The sequence below is a fragment of the Ictidomys tridecemlineatus genome, chromosome 2 (genome assembly GCF_052094955.1).
Source record: "Ictidomys tridecemlineatus isolate mIctTri1 chromosome 2, mIctTri1.hap1, whole genome shotgun sequence".
NCBI lineage: Eukaryota > Metazoa > Chordata > Mammalia > Rodentia > Sciuridae > Ictidomys > Ictidomys tridecemlineatus.
Window position 1 is genome coordinate 208,111,128 of NC_135478.1, and position 24,070 is coordinate 208,135,197.

The following is a 24,070-nucleotide window of genomic DNA, read 5'->3' on the forward strand; positions in this document are numbered from 1 at the left end:
CTCATTACTTCTTGAATCTGGTATAGCCATTAACACCCATATTTTTGTTAACAATCTAGGATTGTTCTACCATCTCCCCAAAATGCTTCTAGTCTGTTCTCATTGTCTAACTCCAAAGCTACTTCCATATTTTTAGGTACTTTTTATGGTACCACCCCTCTTCCAGGTTCAAAAATTTGCATTAGCTTTGTGTATGTGTGTGTGTGTGTATATATATATATATGGGATTGAACCCAGGGGCACTCAACCAGGGGCAATGAGCAACATCCCCAGACCTATTCTGTATTTTATTTAGAGACAGGGTCTCACTGAGTTGCTTAGTGCCTCGCCATTGCTGAGGCTGACTTTAGACTCATAATCCACCTGCCTTAGCCTCCCAAGCTGGGAGTACAGGTGTGTACCACCATACCTGGCTTGCATTAATTTTCTATGGCTGCAAAATACCACAAACTTAAAGGTTTAAGATAATATTCATTTCTTTATATTATATTTGTATGAGTTTAAAAGTCCCAAGTAAGTCTCACTTGTCTAAAATCAAAATATCTACAGGGCTGCATTCGTTCCTGGAGACTATAGGGGTTATTATGGTTTGAATATGTTCCCCAAGAGTTCATGTGCTGGCAGATTAGTGCCCAGTAGTAATGTTGAGGTGGTGAAACCTTCCAGAATTAGGACCTAGTAGAAAGTAGGTTAGGTCACTGGGGGAACCTTCAGATGGAACTAATGTAGTTCTCTCAGAACTCAATCAGTTCTTGAAAGAATGAGTTGTTATAAAAAGAAGAAGCCTGGCTCTGAATCCTTCTGGCTTCCTGTCTCACCACATGATTTCTTCTGCACATACTACTGGCACTGTGATGTCATTAACCATGTGGCCCTTGCCAGAAGTCAAATGGATGGGACTATCAGATCTTAAACTTTCAGCCTCAAAAACATAAACTAAATAAACCAATCTTTCTAAAGTACCCAGCTTAGGCATTTTCTTTATACAGTAGAAAATGGACTAAAACAGGGTAAATCCATTTTTTATTTCAGCTTCTAAAGGTCACTCATGCTCTTTGGTTCATGGCCCCTTTCCTCTGTCTTCAACTCCAGCAACAATAGCATCTCTTTGACCTACTTCCATCATCACTCTCTTTACTGAACCTCTTCTTCTGCCTCCCACCTCCATTTTTAAGGATCCCTGCCCTTACAGGACAATTATTCTACCTACATATCTAGTAACCACTTAAAATGAACTAGAAGTAAACCATAATTCAAGGTAGTCTAGTAACACTCAGAGAAGTACTAATGACTAAAAGAAATAAACAAAAAGCAGTTGACTAATTAAACTCTCCAAATATTTAGTGAATCTAGCAATATAACTATTTTCTGTTTCTTACTTGCAGCAGACACTGTTAGGTGAATAATCCAACACCCATTTGCAATCCCTTCTCCCTTGCCTGCCCCTAATACTTGGGCTATAAAAGCTAAATACTCACTTTCCTGGCCTCCTAAGGATAGTCATATAACACAGTTGTGCCAAATGAAATCTAAAAATTGCCTTGGGAAAAGCAATTGCATTCCTGATAAAGAGGCAGATGGTGCTGGCACTCCCTGGCCCACTTCCCAGTAGCCCTCCTGCCTTGAGTGTGGTGCACTGCCAGTAATTCAGGCGTCTATTTTGCAATAATGGAACATATCCAAAAGAACTCAAGAGACACCAGCCCTGCCACTGTTGAATGACTGAACCAACACCAGCTAGTCTGTGCCTCCAGACTCATGGTTATATGAGGAAAAATAAACTCTCATCTTGTTTTAAATCACTGTTTACATCTGCTTTCCTGACTTCAGCTAAAATCTTTCCTAATTGAAACTATATACTGCTGGTTAAATACCAAAAATGTATTTTGTTTCCAAAAACCATACCCAGTTAAATAAGTTATAATTAATAATTAAAAAGGCAACTTTTAAAAATAACATTTATCATACATTTTAGAACTATAAATTGTACATGGTCATTCTAAGACATTTTGAAATTATCAAAAGCTTGGGAGAAAAACAGACTGTTAGCCGCAATCCCCAAACCAGAGATAACCTACTGGTAACATATCACTATACTTCCATCCATGATTTTTATATGCATACATAAAATATTTTTAGTGAGACTATATGGAATACATAAATTAAATCCAACTCTCAGCACTAAATTTAGCAAGGACTTTTCTGTATCATTAAAGATGTATTAAAAATATTTTCAAAAACTTAAAAATATTTCATAGAATGATTATAACATGGTTAAATCATCAATGATAAAATACATAAGTTATCCTTTTTGCTACTGTAAACAGTGCTGCAACATACACTATTGTATATCAGTTTTGCTACCTCTGATCATTTTCTGATGATAGTTGCAGAAATGTGGTATTACTGAGCCAAGGGAATAAAATCTTTTTAGTCATTCAATAAATGCTACTGAACTGCTTTATAGAAAACCTGAATCAATTCATTACTCTACCTTCTGTATACAAGAATATCAGTCTCTCTTACCAAATGTTGCCTTTTTGATTTTTTTTTTGTCAATTTGATGAGTAAAAATATTTAACTAATTGTTGAATTTTTAATGTACATTTTTTTGGTCACTAAAAATTTTATGACTATAAAGATTTTAAGATCCTTTACACTAGCTATTTTAAGAATTATCACTTGGTATTATTTTTAAGAATAAGAGTTCTTTATATATTATGGATGGTAGCCTTTTGATGTTATACTGTAAATATTTTATTTCAGTGTCTCACTTCTCAGTGCTATTTATATATTTTATGAACATTTTTAAGGTAATAAATTCTATTGGCATTACTCTATGATTTATTTATGAGGGGTGGTTTTTACATGCTCATATCTGCATTTTTTGAAAAGAATGCTTTAAAACACAATATTCTTTTAGGCTTCCTTACAGTAAAGAAAAAGGAAAGTCAACAAAGGAGAACAGAAAATAGTTCATAAATATATCATCCAAATTTTGATACTAGAAGTCACATACCTGCTTGTGACAATTATCACATCCTCCGAGATGGTAGCCATTTCTTTGATGGTAAGGTAGCACATTCTCCTCAATGTTTGCTGAAAAATTATTTACAGAAGGTAACAGGTTATTCAGAAAGAAATGTTTTCTTTAATTTCCGAAGTAAGGATTCCTAGTACAAACATTTATAGAGTCTTAAACATATTCTTACCTACCAAAAAAAAAAAAAAATCTTTTAACAAAATGTCTAGGTAAGAAAATATTTAGAATATTATTATTTCCAGGGCTGGGGTTGTGGCTCAGCAGTAGAGTACTTGCCTTGCAGGTTGAGGCACTGGGTTCAATCCTCAGCACCACATAAAAATAAATACACAAAATAAAGGTATTTTAAAAAGAGAGAATATTATTATTTCATAAGCACAAATACTTGATGCCTAGACACCCTGGGAAAAAAGAAAAACTGAAAAATTCAGTTATATGGGTCTTTTTACAGAGAGTTCTGAACTTAGACTCTGATAGTTTTAGTTCAAAGACATAGTTTTCATCAAAGTGTTAAAGGCTTGTCATGGAAGAAGTATTTTTACAATTCTTAAAAAAACACGTATGGAGAAATGTTCAGCCTCTCTTCAGTGTGTATCAGTGTTTCTCCTGAATAATAAATGATTTGTGCCAACTTTCACTTATCTCCTCCTTCCCTAAAAACACTCTGAATTTAAAGTTTATGCTTTAAATGTATCATTTTTACCATCATATCTGGTAACATATAGACTCCATGTTACTTCCTTATTTAAAAAAAAAAAATTACACACACACATACACACTATTACCTTGCTCACTGTCATTCTAATAAGAATTGGTGATCTTACCAGCCATATAGACCTTATCCCTGAAACTCTGACTTCTCCATTTCCTGACCTCCTTTTAATGATCCTGTACTTTCTCCCATAAAAAATCATTCACTTCCATTGTCACAACCTATATCATTGAGAGTATCCCTTTCCATTTTATTTCCAAGCAACTCACTCCCCAAATACCACTCCTGATCCAACCATTCTTTTCATTCTACCATGTCCTACAATTTGTTGATCCTATTAACTTATGCTGACCCAATCAGGCCTACCACCAGAAACCTGGCTGCAAAATCAGAGCCATACAGAGGCAACAGCCTTCCATGACTTTTATAACAGCAACCCTCTAAGATCCACTCCAACAGTGTAAAATGCCTCATTTTCTAGTCTCATGCCTCTAATAAATACTTAATCCCATAATATTCTTAGTGATTCCACTTCCCTGATTGAACGCTAAATTTCTGGAACACAAAGAGGTTAAAGGGAAACAGTACCTGCTATGAACTAAGATTATTTCTCTGATTTGATTAAAAGCATTAATGACTCTGTTTCCAGTGGTAAAACACAAGTAGTCTAAGGTATACAGAGGCAAAATATTTAAATTACCATCTGCAGGCAAGGACCTATGAAAGACAAAGTAAGCTGATGATATCAGAGAACATTTTAGTAAAAATAAGTTGCTAAAAATTTAAGTTGTTGGGTTGGGGATGTAGGTCAGTGGTAGAGTGCTTGTCTAGAATGCACAAGCCTTGGGTTCAATTCTCAGCACCACAAAACAAGTTTTTATTATAAGTTGCTCAATAAAAATAATGAAATAACTAGTTGTTCCTTAGTATAATGGAAAGCTATTATGGGGGTAAAATAAAAGGATAAGCTTAGAGCTTTAAATGCACAGCTCAAGATCTGTATAAGGGATCAAAAATCTTCTATAACTACCTTAATGTCAAGTGGCCACAGAATGGGAAGGCAAATCCTGCAGGTAGCTGGATTCCAATGCAAATTTAATTCAAACTCTTGCAGGAGCAGCTTATGTTAAAATTAGCACCTTGACTGGCAAGAGGGCCTTGAAAATTAAGATGGGGACACATGAACAGATTCTGATAAAGGTGAGTACCTAGAATTCCTAAATTCTGCCAAGCATTCTTTGCCAACAGAAACAGTTCTTCATTTCATGTCTGAGGAAATTAGTCCCCCTTTGCCTTACAGGGAACTGCTGATCTACCTAAGGACCTACTCCTACAACCTTACATTAATCTAGACACATGACCAGACTCAAATCCCAGGAAATCCTGGGGATAGAACATAAAACATGACCTGTGCTAATATGCAATACATATGAAAAGAACAGCAAGACTGGCCAGCTTGGGCTGTAGCTGTAGCTCAGTGGCAGAGCACTTGCCTAGCATGTGTGAGACAGAGGGTTTGATCCTTACTACCACATAAAAAGAAATACAATAAAGGCATTCTGTCCATCTACAACTACAAAAAAAAAATTTTTTTTTAAAGATTGGCCAATTTATGCTAATAGCTGAGAGAGAGATATCCTAGATCACATTTCTGTATGTTTCTGTGTTAGAATTGGGCAGAAGAGAAATATGTGCCACATTTACATGAAAAGAAAAGCAGCAGCCATTACTCTCTGAAGGTTGGGTGGTCTGTGGTAATGAGAGGCAGATGCAGAACTGCTGGCAGAATTAGTTTGTCTCACTCTTCTCTTTTGCTATCCCCTGCCCCTTCTCTACTCCATAGTCAGCTCTTCTTTTTTTTTTTTTTCTTTTTTTATTGGTTGTTCAAAACATTACAAAGCTCTTGACATATCATATTTCATACATTAGATTCAAGTGGGTTATGAACTCCCATTTTTACCCCAAATACAGATCAGCTCTTCTTCTTTACTGCAGCCCTGCTGACCAAAAACCTCAAGTACTCCAGAAACTTGACTAAGAACTGACAGGTGTGGTAGCTTTGCACACTGACTTCTATACCAGTCCACCTTTGCAGTGTCATGGCAAAAACTGAATATTAACTGTTTTTTATGACTGCAGGGTAGATCTGTGGAGGAATAGCTATAATACTATATACTTTATTAACTCAATTGCTTCATTTTCACATGTCCTTTAATGAGCATTTAAAAGTTTTATAAAGACAGTTTTTCAGTAATTTTAAACATTTCAAGCAACCCTCCCCTAATTTAGAATACTCTAAGTTCCCTGGGAAAAACAAATTAAAAGTTTTTTTCATTGAAAAGAATAAAAAAAGAACTTACATCATTAGATTGAAACAATCGGGTCATTGCAAAGAAGGCTTCTGTAGCTTCCACAGTTCCAAAGTGTTCACCCTAAGTAAAATGTAAAACAATTTAAACTGAAATATGTATGTGTGTATGTGTGTGTGTCTGTGTGTGTGTTGTGTGTGTGTACACACATATACATACACACACCCACAACACACACATACACACACACACACACACACACGATTTTTTTTTAGGATATTTTCTTATGCAAAAATCTTTCAGAATTCAGGAAAAAAAATCCTTTGTAAACATTCTGCCTCTTGGTGGTTTTCTGGCTTTCGATTTATAAACCCACATGGCTATTTATCCACTTCTTACTTAAAATAATTCAGTATCACACACTACACTTAAAAGTTCTAGATTAGTTGTTCTCTAGGCTTTCAGCAGAAATTGTTTTTATTTCCTTCAAGAAGGATTTACCAAGAGGCAAGTACAGCTACTAATCAGAATAGAATGTTACTATCATACTACCAAAGAGCAGAGATCATACCTTATACATTTCTATAATCTAATGCCCAGCACAATGCCTGACATATGATAGGAGCATAATAAATATGAAACTGTAAAGAACTGTCTATGAGGAATCCCAGAAAACGCAGCAAACTGGGATCCAACCAAAAGGGTCAGACTCAGATTTGTCATATTAATAAGATTTACAGGGCTGCTAGAGATCTGAAGACACTGGCCCAAACCTTAAAAATATGATTCAGAACAGAGCTTTACAAACTTAAACTGCAGATTTCAAATCAGTGGAATCCTAGGGTGAAGGCTGAGATTTTTGCATTTGTAACAAGCTCCCGGTGATGCAAAGGCTGCTGATCCAGGAATCATATTGAGTAATAAGGTGTAAGATAACCTACTGTCACTAATTTTCAAACCATTCATATCACAGAATATCTGAAATAATGTCATTTCAATATTTAATTTCTTCATTAAGAGCAATTTATATAAAATTTTAGGCTAAATCTCTTTTCAGAGCTTCAGATTTCACATCAAATATAGCTAGTTTTCAATCTATTTACTATGGGTGTTAAGAATAACTTTTTTTTTTTTAAAGAGAGAGAGAGAGAGAGAGAAAGAATTTTAATATTTATTTTTTAGTTTTCGGCGGACACAACATCTTGTTTGTATGTGGTGCTGAGAATTGAACCCGGGCCACACGCATGCCAGGTGAGCGCACTACAGCTTGAGCCACATCCCCAGCCCAAGAATAACTTTTGATTAAAAAAAAAAAAAATCAGCAAAAGTTTTGATTTAAAAAAAAAAGTAAAAAAGGTTTGACCACTATTCTAGAAGTGTGTGATACTGAATTATTTTAAGTAAGAAGTGGATAAATAGTCATGTGGTTTACAAATTGAAAGCCAGTGAAAGTTTAGAATGAAAGACAAAGTATAATAAGAATTTTCAATTATTTAAATCAGAGTGTTCAACTTGCTCATTAGCAAGAGATTACATTGTTTCTGTCATAAAATTTACTGAATACCTAGAAACCCATGTACTTTATAGTTCTATTAGAAAACCTTAAATCCCTACTTTTTAAAGCCATAGTCAATTTGGATAAATTTTTGTAGCACACTTTGTGTTCAAATTGGTTAAACCTACTCTTTGACTTGAAATTCAAAGAACATATGGCTCTGTCAACTCCAGTAGAAACTGAAAAGTATTTTTCCATAAAGCTCTAATAAGAACAAGGAAAAAAGATAAAAATGAATGTTCCCAAACCTGCTTATGTAGTTAGCTGTGTTTTTGCTATGCTTGATAATTTCTTTATCAAGATAATGCAGTGTTTCAACATGAGTTGCCCTATTAAAAATGGTATTGGCCAATGTAAAAATATGGATACTCTGAATCAACTTTGTTCTAAATTATTTATATAATAGGTTTAACCAATTTGAACACAAAGTATGCTACAAAAATTTATCCAAATTGACTATGGCTTAAATGTTTCTAATACGCTGTCAAAGAGGGGTTATGCTGTTTGTGAACAAATATATTTTATTTAAAACTATATGATTGTTGCCCAGTCTCCATTTGCAAAAAATATAGCTTCATTAAATCTCTGGATGAGGTTTTCAGTTACAAAACAGTAAAGGTAAAATATTCTCTCAGAATTCAAATTGGAAGCTAAGTTTTCTTAGCATCATATATAAACTACATGATTCATATGGTATATTATATGCGTGTGTATACATGTACTTATATACATAATACAAACATAGACACACACACATATATGGGATCAACAAAAATCATAAGGCTCTACGATTTTGATCATATGATCAACAAAATCATAAGGTTCATGTTTTTTAAACAGTTTGAAGCAAAAAAGTAAATAAATAATAAAATTAATAATAATAGAAAGAAGAATCTACATTCTTTTTTTTTTTCCTGGTTGTATACAAAGTATATTCACACCAATTCGTGTCTTCATACACGTACTTTGATCATCACATTCTACCACCATATATAACCCCATGCCCCCTCTCTTCCCCTCTAACCCCTCTGCCCTATCTAGAGTTCATCTATTCCTCCCAAGCTCCCTCTCCCTATCCTACTATGAATCAGCCTCCTTATATCAAAGAAAACATTCGGCATTTGATTTTTTGGGATTGGCTAAATTTCACTTAGCATTATCTTCTCTAACTCCATCCATTTATCTGCAAATGTCATGATTTTATTCTCTTTTACCACTGAGTAATATGGCTCAGCGGTAGAGCACTTGCCTCACATGTGCAAGGCCCTGGGTTCAATCCTCAGCACCACATAAAAATAAATTAATTAATTAATTAAATAAAGTTGGAGACTGGGGATATAGCTCAGTTAGTAGCAGGCTTGCCTCCCATGCACAAGGTTCTGGGTTCAATCCCCAGCACCACCAAAAAAAAAAAGAAAAGAAAAAAAGAATCTACATTCTATGACTACAATTTTTTTTGTTTATTTTGTCCACTATAACCCTAGTGCCTAGAACAGTGCATAGGACACAGAAGGCATGCAATAAATATTTGCTGAGTGACTCAATGAAAATCATTCTTGAATGCTACTGTGGGTTCAGTACTATTCCTATTGCTTGATATTTATTTCACTTAATCATTATAATTCTATACAACAGATATTATCATAATGCCAATTTGCAAAAATGGACATTAAGGCAATCAATGGTTAAATTACTTGCCCATAATCAGATTATTGAATATGAATATTCAGTAGTAATATTGAATATTACATTAATAATGAGTAGTGGAATAAGAATAATAAGTATAAATCTGAATATTAAAAATCAAAGCCTTAAAACATCACTATTATACAAAAAAAAATCTAAAATTTGTCTGACTTTACAGTATATTTTCAGAAAGACATAAAGACCCCTAGATAAATGTAAACAATGTGTGCTAACTAGTGGTTATTAAATTCAAATCAATGTATTTGTTGAGAATATACTATATGCTTAAAGCCAGTTTAAATACTTCATCATATAAAAATAAACAGATTTCATAGTCCCTTGCTCAAGAAGTTTTACACATTGTTCTGGTGAATAAACATTTTGGATTTTAAAATTAAATGAATTTTTAAAAAAATAATTATACTTTCCAGAAAGTAGTTTCTGTATGTTACATATGGGTTTCTATTCTAGGACACAAATCTAAGGAAAATAAAAATAATTTACCTGGTTCAGTAAATAAAGAATCTTTGTAAGAATATGCAAACATCTTCTTGGATTGATGGGGGTTTCATTGAATATACGAGCCTACAGAAACATGCAAAATATTACTGTTACATATAGTGTATTTTCTACCTTTTTCTAAATCAGAATACAACAAATCAACTTTAATAATGAAGACTTTTAAAATACAATATCCAAAGAATATAGTTGTCTCTGGTCCTCAGTTTACTATGGTAGCTGATAAATTATTAGATACGGCCTTGATTTTCCAGTCTGTATTTTCTAATTCATTCCCTAAGGTCTATTACAACTTTATGGGCTTTATCTGTTAAGAAAGAGAATTTTTACCTACCTCATATGAATGCAAAATGCTCAATATCTAACTTCTTCTAACAACCTTGCACTAAACACCTCTTTTCACATTTTATTTAATATTACCAACACATGGCAGAGCCTGCATGTCTTTGCACTTCTCTCAGCTCTAGATTCTCCTGTGACAAGTTAAGTCCTCTTCCTTCTCCCTCCAGTTTATATGCTCTGCAATCAGTTACATTCCTTAATATTTATTTCGGAGGTCCTGACTCTAGTATCCCAGAGGTTCTCTGCCCGCCATTCCAAAACAGAAAAGAGGCAGCACAATGTAATTCCAAGTCATACCTCCTGTAAGACAGCACTCTTCTCCAGATGCTGGAAAGGATTGGAACCACTACCTATAGCATAAAACAAAAGAATGTCTTCAGTAGCTATCCTACATACTTATTTTCTAGAGAAGGGTACTGAATGCTTTAGAAATCTCACCTAAGTGAGACCTCACTTGGCTACTACAGTGATAGTCATTACTAGTATGTATAAAAAATTGAATAAAATCATTTTGATTTTGATACGAGTTCTGTCATTTGACACAGTTTAAGAGGTTGGACTTCTCTTTTGCAGGAGTGTCTTCATTCTCTACCCTCTTTTTTATTCCCATGAATGTTTATAAATATGTGTCATTTCCACAACAACCAAGATTAATGAGATTACGGTAGGGAACTTTTGATTTTCCTAAAAGAAAGCCTTATTTTATGTGTTTTTAACATTTACTGAGAGGCAGAATTGGAAGAATTTTGCAAAGAATTACATAAACAAAAAGTTGGATGGGGCTGTGGAGGTTAACTACCCCAACCCTCTTAACGCACTACGTGAGAGTAGCCATCAACACTAACAATATTTTTCTTTTTTGAGGTGACTTGGCATATTCCCGGTTTGCCTTGGACCACAGGCGGGTATAAAGACGCAAGTCACTTTTGGATGCCTGAGCATTAGTCCATCAGTGTCCCACAGGGCAGGTTGGGCCCCCCTCCCCAGGAAGATTAGAAGGTACAGACACCTCAAAGTCCATATACACGCATACGCTGCATCGTCGACCCCAGCCCCGAGAACAGGGCGCTCCCATTCCGAGCCTAACCCCACCAGCAACCCCCACGCTGCCGCAGAGAGCAGCGTACGCACTCCTTAGCCCCCGCCAGGGGCCCTCCGGGAATCAGCGCGGAGGGGCTCCGTCGGGGGCGGGAACGGGGGTGGGGACAGGGGCCGGGGCGGAGCCGCCCATCAGGCCCAGGCAGCGCCGCGCGCCGATGCGGGAGCGCGCGGCCCAAGGGGAGGCCCCGGCACCCGGGGGAGGGGCTACGGGCAGGCCCCCGGCAGGAGCGGACGGCCCCTCGCACGGCGGCGCCCACGCCCCCAGCCCCGCCGTTCCGGAAAGCAGGTGGCGGCGAGCGAGGGAAGGGGACCCCCGAGGCTGAGATTGAGAGTCAGAAGCCCCGCGCGTACCAGACTCTTCGTCCTTCTTGTCGAATTTTTTAATCATCTTGGACGACTTCCCAGCGCCCAGACCCACAGCAACCGTCCCAGGCGCCGCTGCCGGCAAGCGGAAGAGGCTGCAGGAAGGCCGGCCCCGTGTTCTCTCGCCGGTTGGGCCTCCAGGCCGTCACTCGGGGCCAAGGCCCGCCCTCCCGGGCCGTCGTGGCCGCCTTCGCCCCCTGGGGACGTAGCCACGCCCTCCCTGGCCGAGCGGGGGCGGGGCCAGGCGCTGCCCCAGGGGCTTGTCCCGCCCACCCAGCTCGCGCCTCCGCAGCCCACGCCTGCGGCAGCTGCAATGTGATTTTATTTGGTCAGCGATTTCTGCAGACTCCTCCTATCCCTGGAGAACTAGGCGGGAGGCCTTAAGAGGTTTTTTTTTTTCACTTAATGACAGTGGCATTTTTGATAATCCACTGTTGAGCCTTTCCGTTGCGGAAGGAGCTTTCCCCTGGCACAATTCTGGTGGGCTTCTCTTCTAGCAGCGATGAAAGTGTGAGTGGTTCCCAAAGCATCTGGGGAGTCAGCATTTCATTCACAGACTTCTTGGAAACTACGACAAAGCACAGGACACCTTGATGAATGTGTATTTCCAAAAGTAGTAGAGGAATACTTACTGAGTGGCACGGAAGGTCCAGAAACCTGGTCTTTACTCTTTATCAAGAGTAACTATCATTTCCAACCTTCTTTATAATTCCGGATCCTTACTCTTCATCAAAACCCATATTGTCAGTTTAGGATCTTCTTTGCCTGGTCCCACCCCTTTTAAGTGATTTATTTCCTTTGCAATTATATTGACACTTCAGTCACAATTATTATCATGCACTCATTCATGTGCATAAAAGGCTTTTACTCAAAATGTATGTTGGCTTTCTATTGTCTGAGACTGTGACAAACTTGCTTCATTTGACTTCAGTGATACCACTTTAGTCAGGCTCTTTTTCAATCTCCACCTGTTCTTTGCAAGTTTCTATCGTGGGATCTTCTTGCTTCTGCCCTTCCCCACTTTTGGACACTTTTTGCCTTGTATTAAATATCCCTTGAATCTGAACGCTTATTCCAAGCTGCTCTCACCTTGGTTCAGATGCTATGGTTGACCTCTTACCCGCCTTAACTAGATTTCACACCTTCCACCCAAACTGTTCTAAGTGTACTCTTTCCTGATCTGGATGCCTGATAAACAAGAGGCATTATAGGGGGGTGGGGGTGGGGAGTTGAGGAGATATTAGCTGTTCCTTTGCTTTAAGTGGGAATATTGGTTCAACTCTCCAGCAGATTCATTTTTGTATAGGAAATGCATCATGACAGACTTTATGTACAAAAGCAGACTAAGTATCCTTTGATTTTATTTATGTGTTTTTATTAGGAAAACTGAAAAGTCACCCTAAATCTAAAGAGAAGCTACATACTGCGATATTAAAGAGTTCTCTTTATAATGTAAATGCATCCTGTGCTCTTGCAAAATTAGAGGAATTCTAATCTAGGTTAGATTCTAGAGAAATTCCCCCACATATGGATTTAAGCTGAACTGCCTCCATCCTACATATGGTATCATTTAAGATTTAACTTCGACTTGACTAAATGTACTATATTAACTATTATATTTGTTTTATCTGACTTATAAAGCTCAAACCATACTTTCCAGGTGAAGTCTCTCTCTTGAAAGAAGATACTTGTACATCTGAAATATTCTGGGACTGAAAACAGACATAATATTTAAGACTTTTTTTTTTTTTTGGTAGTACCAGGGATGGAACTCAGGGGCTTAGGGGTGCTCTACTACTGAGCTATATTCCCCAGCCATTTTTACTTTTTAATTTTGACACAGGGTCTTACTAAATTGCCCAGGCTGACCTTCCTGTGTCAGCCAGTGGAGTGACTAGGATTACAGGAACGTATCACCATGCTCACAGGACAAAAAATTTTAAATCCTTAGGCTGGGGGTATAGCTCAGAAGTAGAGTGCTTACCTAGCATGCACCAGTAGTCCCTGGGTTCAATCCCCATCAGCCAAAGGGTGGGGGAAGGATTTTGCTAAGTAAATAATGGAACAAATAATACATAAATATGTGAAAAACTATGAAAGTGGTAGATGATAGAGTTTGGAAAAAACTGCTAGTGCTTTCTTGAAATTTGAGGATTTAAACTTCTTTTAGTTCTCAGCTTCCTTGCTACAAGGGAAAACAATGTCTAGAACCACCATGACAGGTGCCAATCTGCCCATATCTCTTAATCCCTGTAGGTTCTACCTCCAGCCCACATCTCAGTCCAGTAAACCACTGCATTGAGAGAAAAGAGCTTACCATTTTTCCTCATATCCCTTTCACAGACTGGAGCAAAACTGAGCTGAGGGTACATTTTTTTCTGTTTCTTCAAAGCAAACACTTTTGAATATTTTCCTTCACTTTTGAAGTCATTGTCAGTGGAAAACCTTAACAACGACAACAACAGAAATTCATTTAGTAGACCCTAGGGCAAGAGGTTAATGGTATCAGTCACTTTAAAGTTGGCTACATCCTCAGAGATTCTGTGGGAGAAGAAGGGACAATGCCAAGAGACTGCCCATAGGGACAGAAAGGCAGTATCAGTCAGCTGCAAGGAACATTTATATTACTTAGCACCATATAACCATTGGTGCCAAGTTAACTTGGAAGTAACTTCAAAATCTCTTTCTTCTCTGCAAACTAGATAAAGGTTGCTCCAGTAACTAATTTCAAAGAGAACTTCTTTTGTCTTTTTGCTCTTATTCTATAGTTCTTAACTTGTGCTGCGGGTCCATGTCTTTGGTTTCTTCAAAATACAGATTAGAATACAGCACTTTCCTTCACTCTTGAAGTCTTTGTCAGTGGAAAGCTTTAGTTATGCATTACTGTTTCTCTTCCATTAGCATGGAAATGAAGATGAAGGTCATGTCAAGAAACTATTAGACTTGTTTCCCACAATCAAAATTTTGTGACAAGCATTCTTATTGCCCCCCTTTTCATACAACCTTATCCCAAGCCCCTTGGAGCCCCCTTTCAAGTTTGTTAAATTCTATAGAGAAGAGACAGTAACACAAATAAGGAAAAGATAGGAAAGAAATTAAGTTAAAAAAAAGAGCCAGAATTTCACCTAAACCATTGTTCTCGCTTGGATGTAGGATCGTCTGGCCGTTTCATAGGGAAGATTGGTTTTAGTCTGGATCTTAACTTTTTTTTCTGAGACATCAGGGGCAGGAAAAAGTTCTCGCTGGGTTTTTGATTATGATGAATTTCCTGTGGCAGAGGGAAGAAGAGAAAGTGAAGAAGTCGGCCCAGTCTCTTGGAACTTCAAGGTTGAACAAAGTTCCTGGACTAAGTTATGATTCCCCTAAAACTATGCAACCAAATATATCAAAGTGGGAAGTGGAAACTCAGAAGCCAGAACCATAGGAAGCAGTGCCCTGAGCTGGATAATATGTATTCGTTCATTGCCAAATGATTTGTCCAAAGCTTGGTCAGTTTCCTAAGCAATTGATCAAACTTGCCTACTGGCCCTTGGAAGTGAATGGCAGGGGAAGTTGCCCAGTTTGGAGAAGGATTCTATTAGTGAATTTGTTAACAAGTTGAGAAATAGAACCCATATGGAACTCTACCTTCCTTTTTTGGAGATGGCTATGTTATCCACTTACTTTCTGCATCTACAGGGATAGGGCCATGGAATGGGATGTTTTGTGAGGTAATAATTTCATCATTCTTAAAGGTCATAGAATTGAAGATTTTCAGTCTTAAAAGTTATCCAGTATAACTGTTCATCTGACACTTTTATCCCCTCAATTTCATTACCAAGTGATCAGTCTTCCTATGCTTCAAAACAAAACATAAAACAATTTCATCTTTGATCAGCTATCTCCCTATAACTTTTACCCAATAATCCAAACAGAGCAAATCTAATGCCTCTTTCACAGACAAATTTTTGAAGAAATCTGTCATGTTCCGCCTAAGCTCTATTTCTTCCAGGCTGAACATTGCCAATATTTTGAAGTTTTCCTCATATGACATGGTTTTGTTTCCCTTATTCTCCTGATTTATCTCATTTGAGAAAGTTACAATTTATATTTTTCCCCAACATGTGGCAATCTGAAATAAAAACTATACTCTCGCCTTAGGGATTGCATCACCAACCCCATTTAAAGTGTCTACTAAAAAATCATTATCACTTCTGATAACTTTCCCTAGCTACACTATCTAAAGTTGTCATTCACAGTCCATCCATTTATCTTGCTTTGGCATGGTATCTATCATGTTATGCATTTTCTGTATGATTTTTACTTCCTTATGGTCTATCTACCTCACTAGAATTAAACTTCATTGAAACAGAGACTGGTTAGTCATATATATATATATATATATATATATATATACACACACACACATATACATATAAATATATATATATACACACACACATACACATATAAATATATATATATATATATATACATATATATATATATATATATTTGGGGGGACCAGATATTGAATTTAGGGGCACTCAACACCTGAGCCACAACCCCAAACCTATTTTGTATTTTATTTAGAGACAGGGTCTCACTGAGTTGCTTAGTGCATCACCATTGCTGAGGCTGGCTTTGAACTTGTGATCTTCCTGCCTCAGCCTCCTGAGCCACTGGGATTGCAGGCATGTGCCACCATGCCCATCTAGTCACTAATATATTGCTAGTACCTCTAATGGTGCTTGGCACATAATAGGTTCTTGCTAAGAGCCATAGCCAAGTAGTATTTTTGGTTGAAAGGTGACGCCAGCAAGCCATTGAGATGATATGATTATGTTAAGATCTGCATTCTTATGGATATTAGACCCCTGCTGTCCACCTCAGCCTGCTAAGGAACTCCTGGAGAGTTCCCATTGGTTGGGGAAGTGCGGTAGGAGGGAATTCCAGAGGAGGGACTTCCTGTTGGGTTCTGGGAGACCGACACATGTGTTGGTCAGCAGTCCCCCCCCCCCAGCGTAGGGGGTATTGGCGGCAGTTTCAAAAATAAAGTTTGTTCCTGCTTGAGTGGCTCGTGATTCTCAACAAATATTGTTTGAATGAATGAAAGAGTGAATGAATGACCAATCTATTCATTGACGTGTCAAGCTTTATCTTTCAGAATGTTAAGTCCTTTAAAGCTGCTGCTGAACCATGATTTCTTAATTCTGAATTCATTGTCTTTAATTGGTTTTAGTTTTATTAAAAATCTATTCAAGGGCTGGGGATGTGGCTCAAGCGGTAGCGCGCTGGCCTGGCATGCGTGCGGCCCGGGTTCGATCCTCAGCACCACATACCAACATGTGTCCGCCGAGAACTAAAAAATAAATATTAAAAATTCTCTCTCTCTCTCTCTCTCTCTCTCTCTCTCTCTCTCTCTCTCTCTCTCTCTCCTCTCTCACTCTCTCTTTAAAAAAAATCTATTCAAGCTACCTCAACTAATAGGTGTTTTAGTGAAAGAGCAAATGTGTCTAGGAAATAAAGACATAGCCAATGACTCAACCATAAAAAGAGCAGAAGCCTTAGTAGAACTGCATTTCATGGCAAAAAAAAAAAAAAAAAAAAAAAAAACTAAAAAGATATTGGAGTCCAAAATGGCACTATAAAAGGACCACCATTTTGACTCTCGAATATCACTAACATGTCCCTCCTACTTTCTTCCTGCTTCCTTCTTCTCTACCTTGTTCATTCCTCTCTCTCTTTCCCCTACCCTCTCCTTCTGTATTTCTATTTTCCTATAACTTCAACCCACCCATACCCTACTTTCATGGCCCCTGCAGTACCCCTCTTCCTCATGTTTTGGGTCATGGCTTTACTCTATGAATCCTTTCTGCTTTCATTCTTACTGCTTTCCCAATTCAGGTGCCTGGAAACAAGAATCTGAGTCACTCAGGAATGTCAGTTATTACTAAGCTGGTTGACTTCTGTTTTGTTTTGGTTCATTTTGGTTTGGGGGTACCAATCCATACCACAGATCACTAACCAGACTATGAATTATGCTTCACTGGGTCCAGTATCCTTCTCTGGTCCATGCTAGAAGTAGAGATAGATCAAATTGTACAAAATAGAATAGGGGATATTCCCTTCTTCAGGAGACTGTGGGAAGAGCCGTTTCACTTAAAAGGGACTGAAACAGTCATCACTGTGATAGACACACTAGTATCATTCTACAGTTTGCCTACTGGAACCCACACTCTTCTTCTACATGGACCTGGGCATAGTAAAAGAATGCTTTTCATGTATACAATCCTAAATTCACAAAAGATTGTCTTTCCCAGTCAGGGAATGAGAGGATGCAGCGTGAATATTAAAGAGCCATTGTAGATATTGCAAAATCAGTCTTTAACAATCAGAGCCTAACTTTGTCTATTAATTCAATTTAGTCAGTTCCACAATTTGCTCATGAATATGATCAGGTTCTGCACCTAACCAGTTGCTGGAAGAAAGCTCTTCCTGCACCAGCTTACATGTTAGCCTTGTATTTCCTTCTCTGTGTTGAGCAGGGCAATCCTAACCTGGATTATTTCTCTCTCAGTGCACATTATATCCATTAACAGGAGAAATGACCTCTGCACTTACTTTCAAAGTGCACCCGAGAGACCACAAGCAATGAATTCATTAATTCCTTTGTCAGTATATTCCATTAGATATTAACATTTTATCTTCTACTTGAAGAGGATACTCTGATTGCTATCCATCTAGGAACTAAGGAAACACTGACTCCAAATGCACCACATTTTATTATAAGTGTCTCTCTTGGGATACCGCATTTCCAGAATCTAATTTCTATCAAGATTCTTTTGTTTGCACTTTCACTTATCTCATTTAATTTCTTCCTGTTAGATTAAGCCCTCTCTCAAGGCTGTCAAGATCTTTCTTAGATCCTGATGCCTAAATATCTCTTAAATCAATTTGCTTTATTTCCTCTGCTATTGACTTAGTTCAAATATTCAGTATCTCTCATTTTGACTATTATAGTAACATGAAAACTAATCTTTCTAGTTTTTGTCTCTTGGATTACTAATGCACCTTCTTCAACCTGCAAAATGCTCTTTCTAAAACGCAAATTTGATTACATCCTTTTATCTCCCACCATTTACTCTCTACATCTCCCTGAATGTGCCTGGCTTTCTCACGTCTCCATGCCTCCACACGCTTCCCTCTGATTGGAACATTCTCCTATTCTTTTGTTGTGAGTCACCTCCTTGATTACTCCCTTTTCCCCAACAGAGGTACTGTTGTCTATTCTATGTTACATCTGTATCTTGTCGATTCTTCAGTTATTCATATATCCTGGTGGGTTAGAATTACTTTTTTGTATCTCACTTTTTTTTGATCTTTTGGATTCCAACTTCCTTCAAGATAGAAACTGCCCTGTGATCCATCTTTATATTCTGGTTTTTACCTTATTGAGTGCTCAGCAATTGTTTATTGAATGGCATTTGAACATCTTTAACTTATAATGGAGTTCCAAATGTCTATCTATGGTAATGGTTAATTTCCTTTTCCTCTCTCCTATCATCCAGAAGCAATGGGTATAATTTATTGACTTTCTTCTCGTTTAGATACCCGCTTTTCTTCATTACTCATTTCCTGATTCATCTTTTACTATTTTATTCTCGATTACAAAGCCAGTGGACAGTTTCCCCTTTGTTACAAATGTCTTTGACCAAATACTCAGGAAAAACAGTTTCTAATTTACACCCCATCTTCTCCCTGAAATAAAGTTTCATGGCTTAAGCTGATAGAATTCCTATTCTGCCTATTTGCCAGGCCCTCCAGATTCTGTTTTGTGAAGTATATATCCAGAAATGAGAAGGAAGAGGTAGTTTCCTGAGTATCATTCTCCATGTTGTTAGTTCCTTAATCCAGATTAATTAATTAATTTCTAATTCTTCAGAGTTCATACTTGAGTTGCCAGGAAAATCCCTGGGTGCCTTACCTCGAGCAGTAACTTCTGGGAAAAGTATTTTGGAGTGCCATCCTTTTCCTGCTGGTTGATTGAGTAGGGAGGTGGGTTGTTGGTCATAATCAGTAAGGTCAAATCCTGATCAAACTCGGTTACTTTTAACATGAAGCTGGTGGTTTTCCTGTTTTGATCCAGGAATTTCTGTAGTACAGTGGATTTCAAAGGTTCATAGTACCGGGCCTGAGCAGATAGGTTTCCAGAGAGACAAAGAGATTAGATCAAGAGAAAACTAGCAAACCAATTGACTCATCTTTCTTCTCTGTGGGGTAGAGAGAGAGGTTGAGCAATGACTGGGAAAATCTGTCCCCAAAACTGTTGATCCAAAACCACAGGAAGCTCTTTGTCCCTGACTTCCTTCAGAGTATTAATTCCCCTGCAAAAAGGCCCAGGGGCTGAGGCAAGGCATCAGAAATGTTCACACAGGAACAGGAACAAAAAGATTTAATTCTTAAAAAAAAAAAAAAAAAAAGGTGTAACATAGTGTTCAGCACAGTGGGGCAAACCAAGAAGGTTTTTTGTGACTCAATGTTACCAGTCCTGTCCCAGCCACCATCTCTGAGGCAGAGAGTTTAACCAGGGACCCAAGCCCCTTGCTCAGGGAGTTCTCTAGGAGCATGCGCAGCTTCCCTTACTTCCCACCTGCAGACACTTCTCCCCTGGCACAGCTGCCCTTACAGGCTTTCATAAGCACAACTAGAAAGAAAAGACAGTCAAGAAACACACAGCATGTCACTTAAAAGCGTGGGAGGGCAAGGGCCGGCCCACTAAATTTGCTTTTCCAGCAATAGGATTAGAGAGAGAGGAAGGGAGGGGGAGAACTTGGATTATACATATGTTCTCCCTGATTATAAATATGTTTTCTCAACTTAAAAAATACCAACTGCGAGGACCACTTTCTGCCCAGGTCTCCCCTCCCACCTCACCACCAGGATCCAAGCTCTGCCTCAAACCTTATATTTCCAAGGCTGCTCTGCCTCCCTGTCCTGGGAAGGGGACCACGGCATTGGGAGGTTACCAGGGAATTAGGGGTACTGTGTGGTGGGCCTCTGCCCTGCTGCTAAATTTGTCCTTAGAGATCTCTTGGAGAAACATTTTTCCACCTACCAAATTTGGATGAACTGAGTAATACCGAAGGTTCTTTAGGACAAATTTGGATTGCCCGGTGTAATCAAAAACCTAAAGGCAATAAAAAGAAATATTGATTTCAAGTTACTCCTCCTTATCTCACCTTAGTCTCACTAAAAAGGGCTGTCCAATACACACTAATCTAAAACACTGGCCTTTATGTTTTGCACCCTGGTTTTCTGGAATGAAAGCCACAGCAAGGAGAGCAGGGGTCTGAGAGGGACGTTTGTAAAGGAAATGAAGACCAGACTTATGAAATGTCAGGTAAGGCTCTTTCAAGGTGAAGTAGATAAGCATAGCATCCACGCTCAGACAGGGACAAATCCCCAAGGAATCACACCCCTTGCTCTGCCTTTTCCTTATCTATAGGGGTCAGATGGAGTGGCCCTCAACCTGGAGGACCATCTTGAAGGAGAAAAGCAAGTTACAAAAGGGCAATAAACCGGGGGTTGTGGATGCTAGGGGGCCATCAGGACAAGTCTGTCAATAGGGCTGGGAACAAACACACAGAGAAAGGGAGAAGAAAGTGCATTTTGCATTTTTGAACATCTCTCTCTGATTCTTCCAAAAACGTTACAAAAAGTAATTGAATTTTAGTATTGCTCTCTCTACTACTTTGCATTGGTGGTGGTCGAGCTGGTTATTTGTGGATTTTTTAGCGTCTCCTCTGGTAGTATAGGAGCTGAGCCTCCTTCATCCCCTGCCTCCTGCTCCCAGCAGTGCTACCTCCTTCTTGCTTAGCCCTAGGTTGTTTAAGTATGAACCAAAGGGAGGAACACAAGGAGGAGTGCGTTGTGTATGAAATATAAGGAGTTGAAAGCTCCGAATTACCTTCTTTTGCCTTGGCAAAGTCAGAAATTTTGGGGGGAAAAAAGGTAGGGAGCATGATCCTATTTTGGGATCAGCATTTCTAAAGATAGCTTCACCCACCAGGAGGTGATATGGTTCAATGTGGCGCAGGGGAAAAGAGACAAGCATGGGAAGGTGCATAAAGCAAGAAGGCAAATTGAGAAGAGGGAAGAAGTCAAGAATGGGACACAACTGTGGGAGAGGAGTTGTGACTCCCCTCAGGGAGGAATATTGCAATTCTTGGGGGTTGGAAGAGGACTGGAAGAGGACTCACTTTTGGAAGGGTGAGATGAAATATGGGACAAATCCAAAGATACAGTTATTTAATTTTTATTATCTTTTGGAAAACCTAAGTCTGTTTGTTCAAAACAAAAATATACTATGAAAAGCCTGTTCTGCAAATATATGTAACATTTAACTATTAGAAGTCTAAGAAAAGTTTACGGGGGAGACAGGTATGAAGACTCTTTTTCTTTAAAAGATTTTTTTCTTCAAATATTTTGAGAAGGAAAAGTCCCTGGGGATTTTTTTTTTTTTTTGGTAAATGGTCAGAATGCTTTTATTTTATTGATTATGTGGTGCTGAGGATTGAACCAGTGCCTCACATGTGCTAGGCAAGCAATCTGCCACTGAGCCACACCCCAGCCCCTGAAAATGTTTTTAACTCCTGAATTTTTTTTTCTGAGGAATTGAAACTTTGTTCCAAATTAGCTTCCAGTGGTTGACTAAACCCACAAGATTGTCCAAATTGGAATATGTTTTTAGTTTTATAATGTTGACTTGCATTATTGCTGGCTGATGAAATAAAAGCTGGCCTGGTAAATTCACTTGAATATGATAAAGCTGGGAAAGCAACCAAGAGTTCTGCTACAAGTGGCAGCCATAAAGTTCAGGTAAATCAGGGGTTAACTCTCCCCCTCACTCCCTGAGATAGATTTCTGGTTCCTGGGTTCCGTGCCCTGATTTGTTGCTGATGTTTCTTTGTCTCTCTCTTTTTTTTTTCCCCCTATGCTTCTGTGTTTCACAAAATGAAGATAAATTAATGTTGTTCTGTATATCAGCTTTTACCCCTTTTTACTTTCCCACCAGAAGTCTGTAGCCCCAACTGGTAAGCACTCCAAGCAAATTACACGTGAATGTGTGCTACTGCTCTTCCTTACCTCTTCACCATCAGCAGCTATTCCTTTCTCAGGCTTATCTGGCTTATTCGATAAAGTCTTTGGTTTGCCATTTTGAAACCTGAAAAAGAGACAGAACATCCACCAGCATTTGCTGACTCAGCATCCTGGCCTTTTGCATGTTCTCAGTCTCCTTCAACTAAGTTTAGGAGCCTAATTTAGATTATTAATTAGGTGATCAAAAATTGAATATGTATTAAAGAATCATATTTGTTATTCAGCCTTCATACTGGAGAAAATTCTAGTTTAAAGGGTTGACTATGAGACATCTAGGAGATTGACTAACATCCAGATGAATTGTTTTCTTCTAAGATAGAAGTTTTAAATCACCCAAATAAGTGCTCTAGTTGACTCTCTAAAGAAATTCTTTTGGGCAGCTAGACCCTCAGGATACCCTTAAAGACTCTGAATGCCTGTTTTGAATGCCTCCCTACTATACTTCCAGGAGGTGGCACTGTTTTTGCCAATGATGAACAGAGTTCATGGAACTTCACAACTAAATTTCCTGGGTTTTTTGGGGGGGAACTTGACCACTGAGGGGCACTTGAACTTGAACTCGGGGGCACTTGAGCACTGAGCCACATCCCCAGCCCTATTTTATATTTTATTTAGAGACAGGATCTCACTGAGTTGCTTAGCACCTCACTTTTGATGAGGCTGGCTTTGAACTTGTGATCCTCCTGCCTCAGCATTCTGAGCCCCTGGGATTATAGGCATGCACCACCATGCCTGACTAAATTTCCTATTCTTTTTGACCTTGCATGGATTACTGTCTATCTGATCTTCCTAACCACATCTAAAAGTTTGTCTTCCTAGAACTAAGGTAGTAAAACTAACCATTAATGGCAAATATTTTCAAACTCACTTTCCCATACCTCACCAGACACCTGTTCTCTCTGGCAGAAAGGGGTAGGGGAAAGGGCAGAAGTTGCAATATCTAATAATAAAGTATTTTGGATTACCTGACTGATTCTTTGTAACCCCGTTCAACTGCCTGAATATAGTAGACGATACTCATCAGTAAGAGTAGGTTAATGATTCAAATAAATGGTTCTCTTCCTCCTCAGAATTCTTTTCTGGGGTTGAACTAGCTTAAATTCAGAAGAATTCTGCAAGCACTACACCTCTATCCTTTGAAAATGAGGCTAGCTGAATAAAGTCCAAAGTAAGAAAAGTAGAAATAGCCAGTCTATGTAGTTGGTAGGTCAACTGGCTACAGCATGGTGTAAACAATCCTGAATCCAGGATCAAATCCCATCCAGGGATGATAACTTCCATTTATTACTAGCTACCAA

The 24,070-nt window shown here is 38.4% G+C and overlaps 2 protein-coding genes across 2 annotated transcripts in view; both read right to left on the reverse strand.

The window, feature by feature from the left end:
* Positions 1-11,766, reverse strand: part of Copg2 (coat protein complex I subunit gamma 2) — a 134,617-nt gene extending 122,851 nt beyond the window's left edge. Inside the window, exons 1-5 of the mRNA XM_005331098.4 lie at positions 11,619-11,766; positions 10,464-10,516; positions 9,810-9,890; positions 6,116-6,187; positions 3,020-3,099 (exon numbers count right to left, since the gene is read on the reverse strand). Coding sequence (XP_005331155.1) covers positions 3,020-3,099; positions 6,116-6,187; positions 9,810-9,890; positions 10,464-10,516; positions 11,619-11,655 — 323 coding nt within the window. The 5' untranslated portion in view covers positions 11,656-11,766. The remainder of the gene's footprint in view (positions 1-3,019; positions 3,100-6,115; positions 6,188-9,809; positions 9,891-10,463; positions 10,517-11,618) is intronic.
* Positions 11,767-11,934: 168 nt separating this feature from the next.
* Positions 11,935-23,793, reverse strand: Tsga13 (testis specific 13). The gene is made up of 7 exons (XM_078027878.1): positions 23,738-23,793; positions 22,758-22,836; positions 20,728-20,799; positions 19,597-19,803; positions 14,756-14,898; positions 13,948-14,075; positions 11,935-12,198 (listed from the first exon to the last, which is right to left on the reverse strand). The coding sequence occupies exons 1-7, from the start codon at positions 23,791-23,793 to the stop codon at positions 12,029-12,031; spliced, it is 855 nt and encodes a 284-aa protein (XP_077884004.1). The 3' UTR covers positions 11,935-12,028.
* Positions 23,794-24,070: the final 277 nt, after the last annotated feature.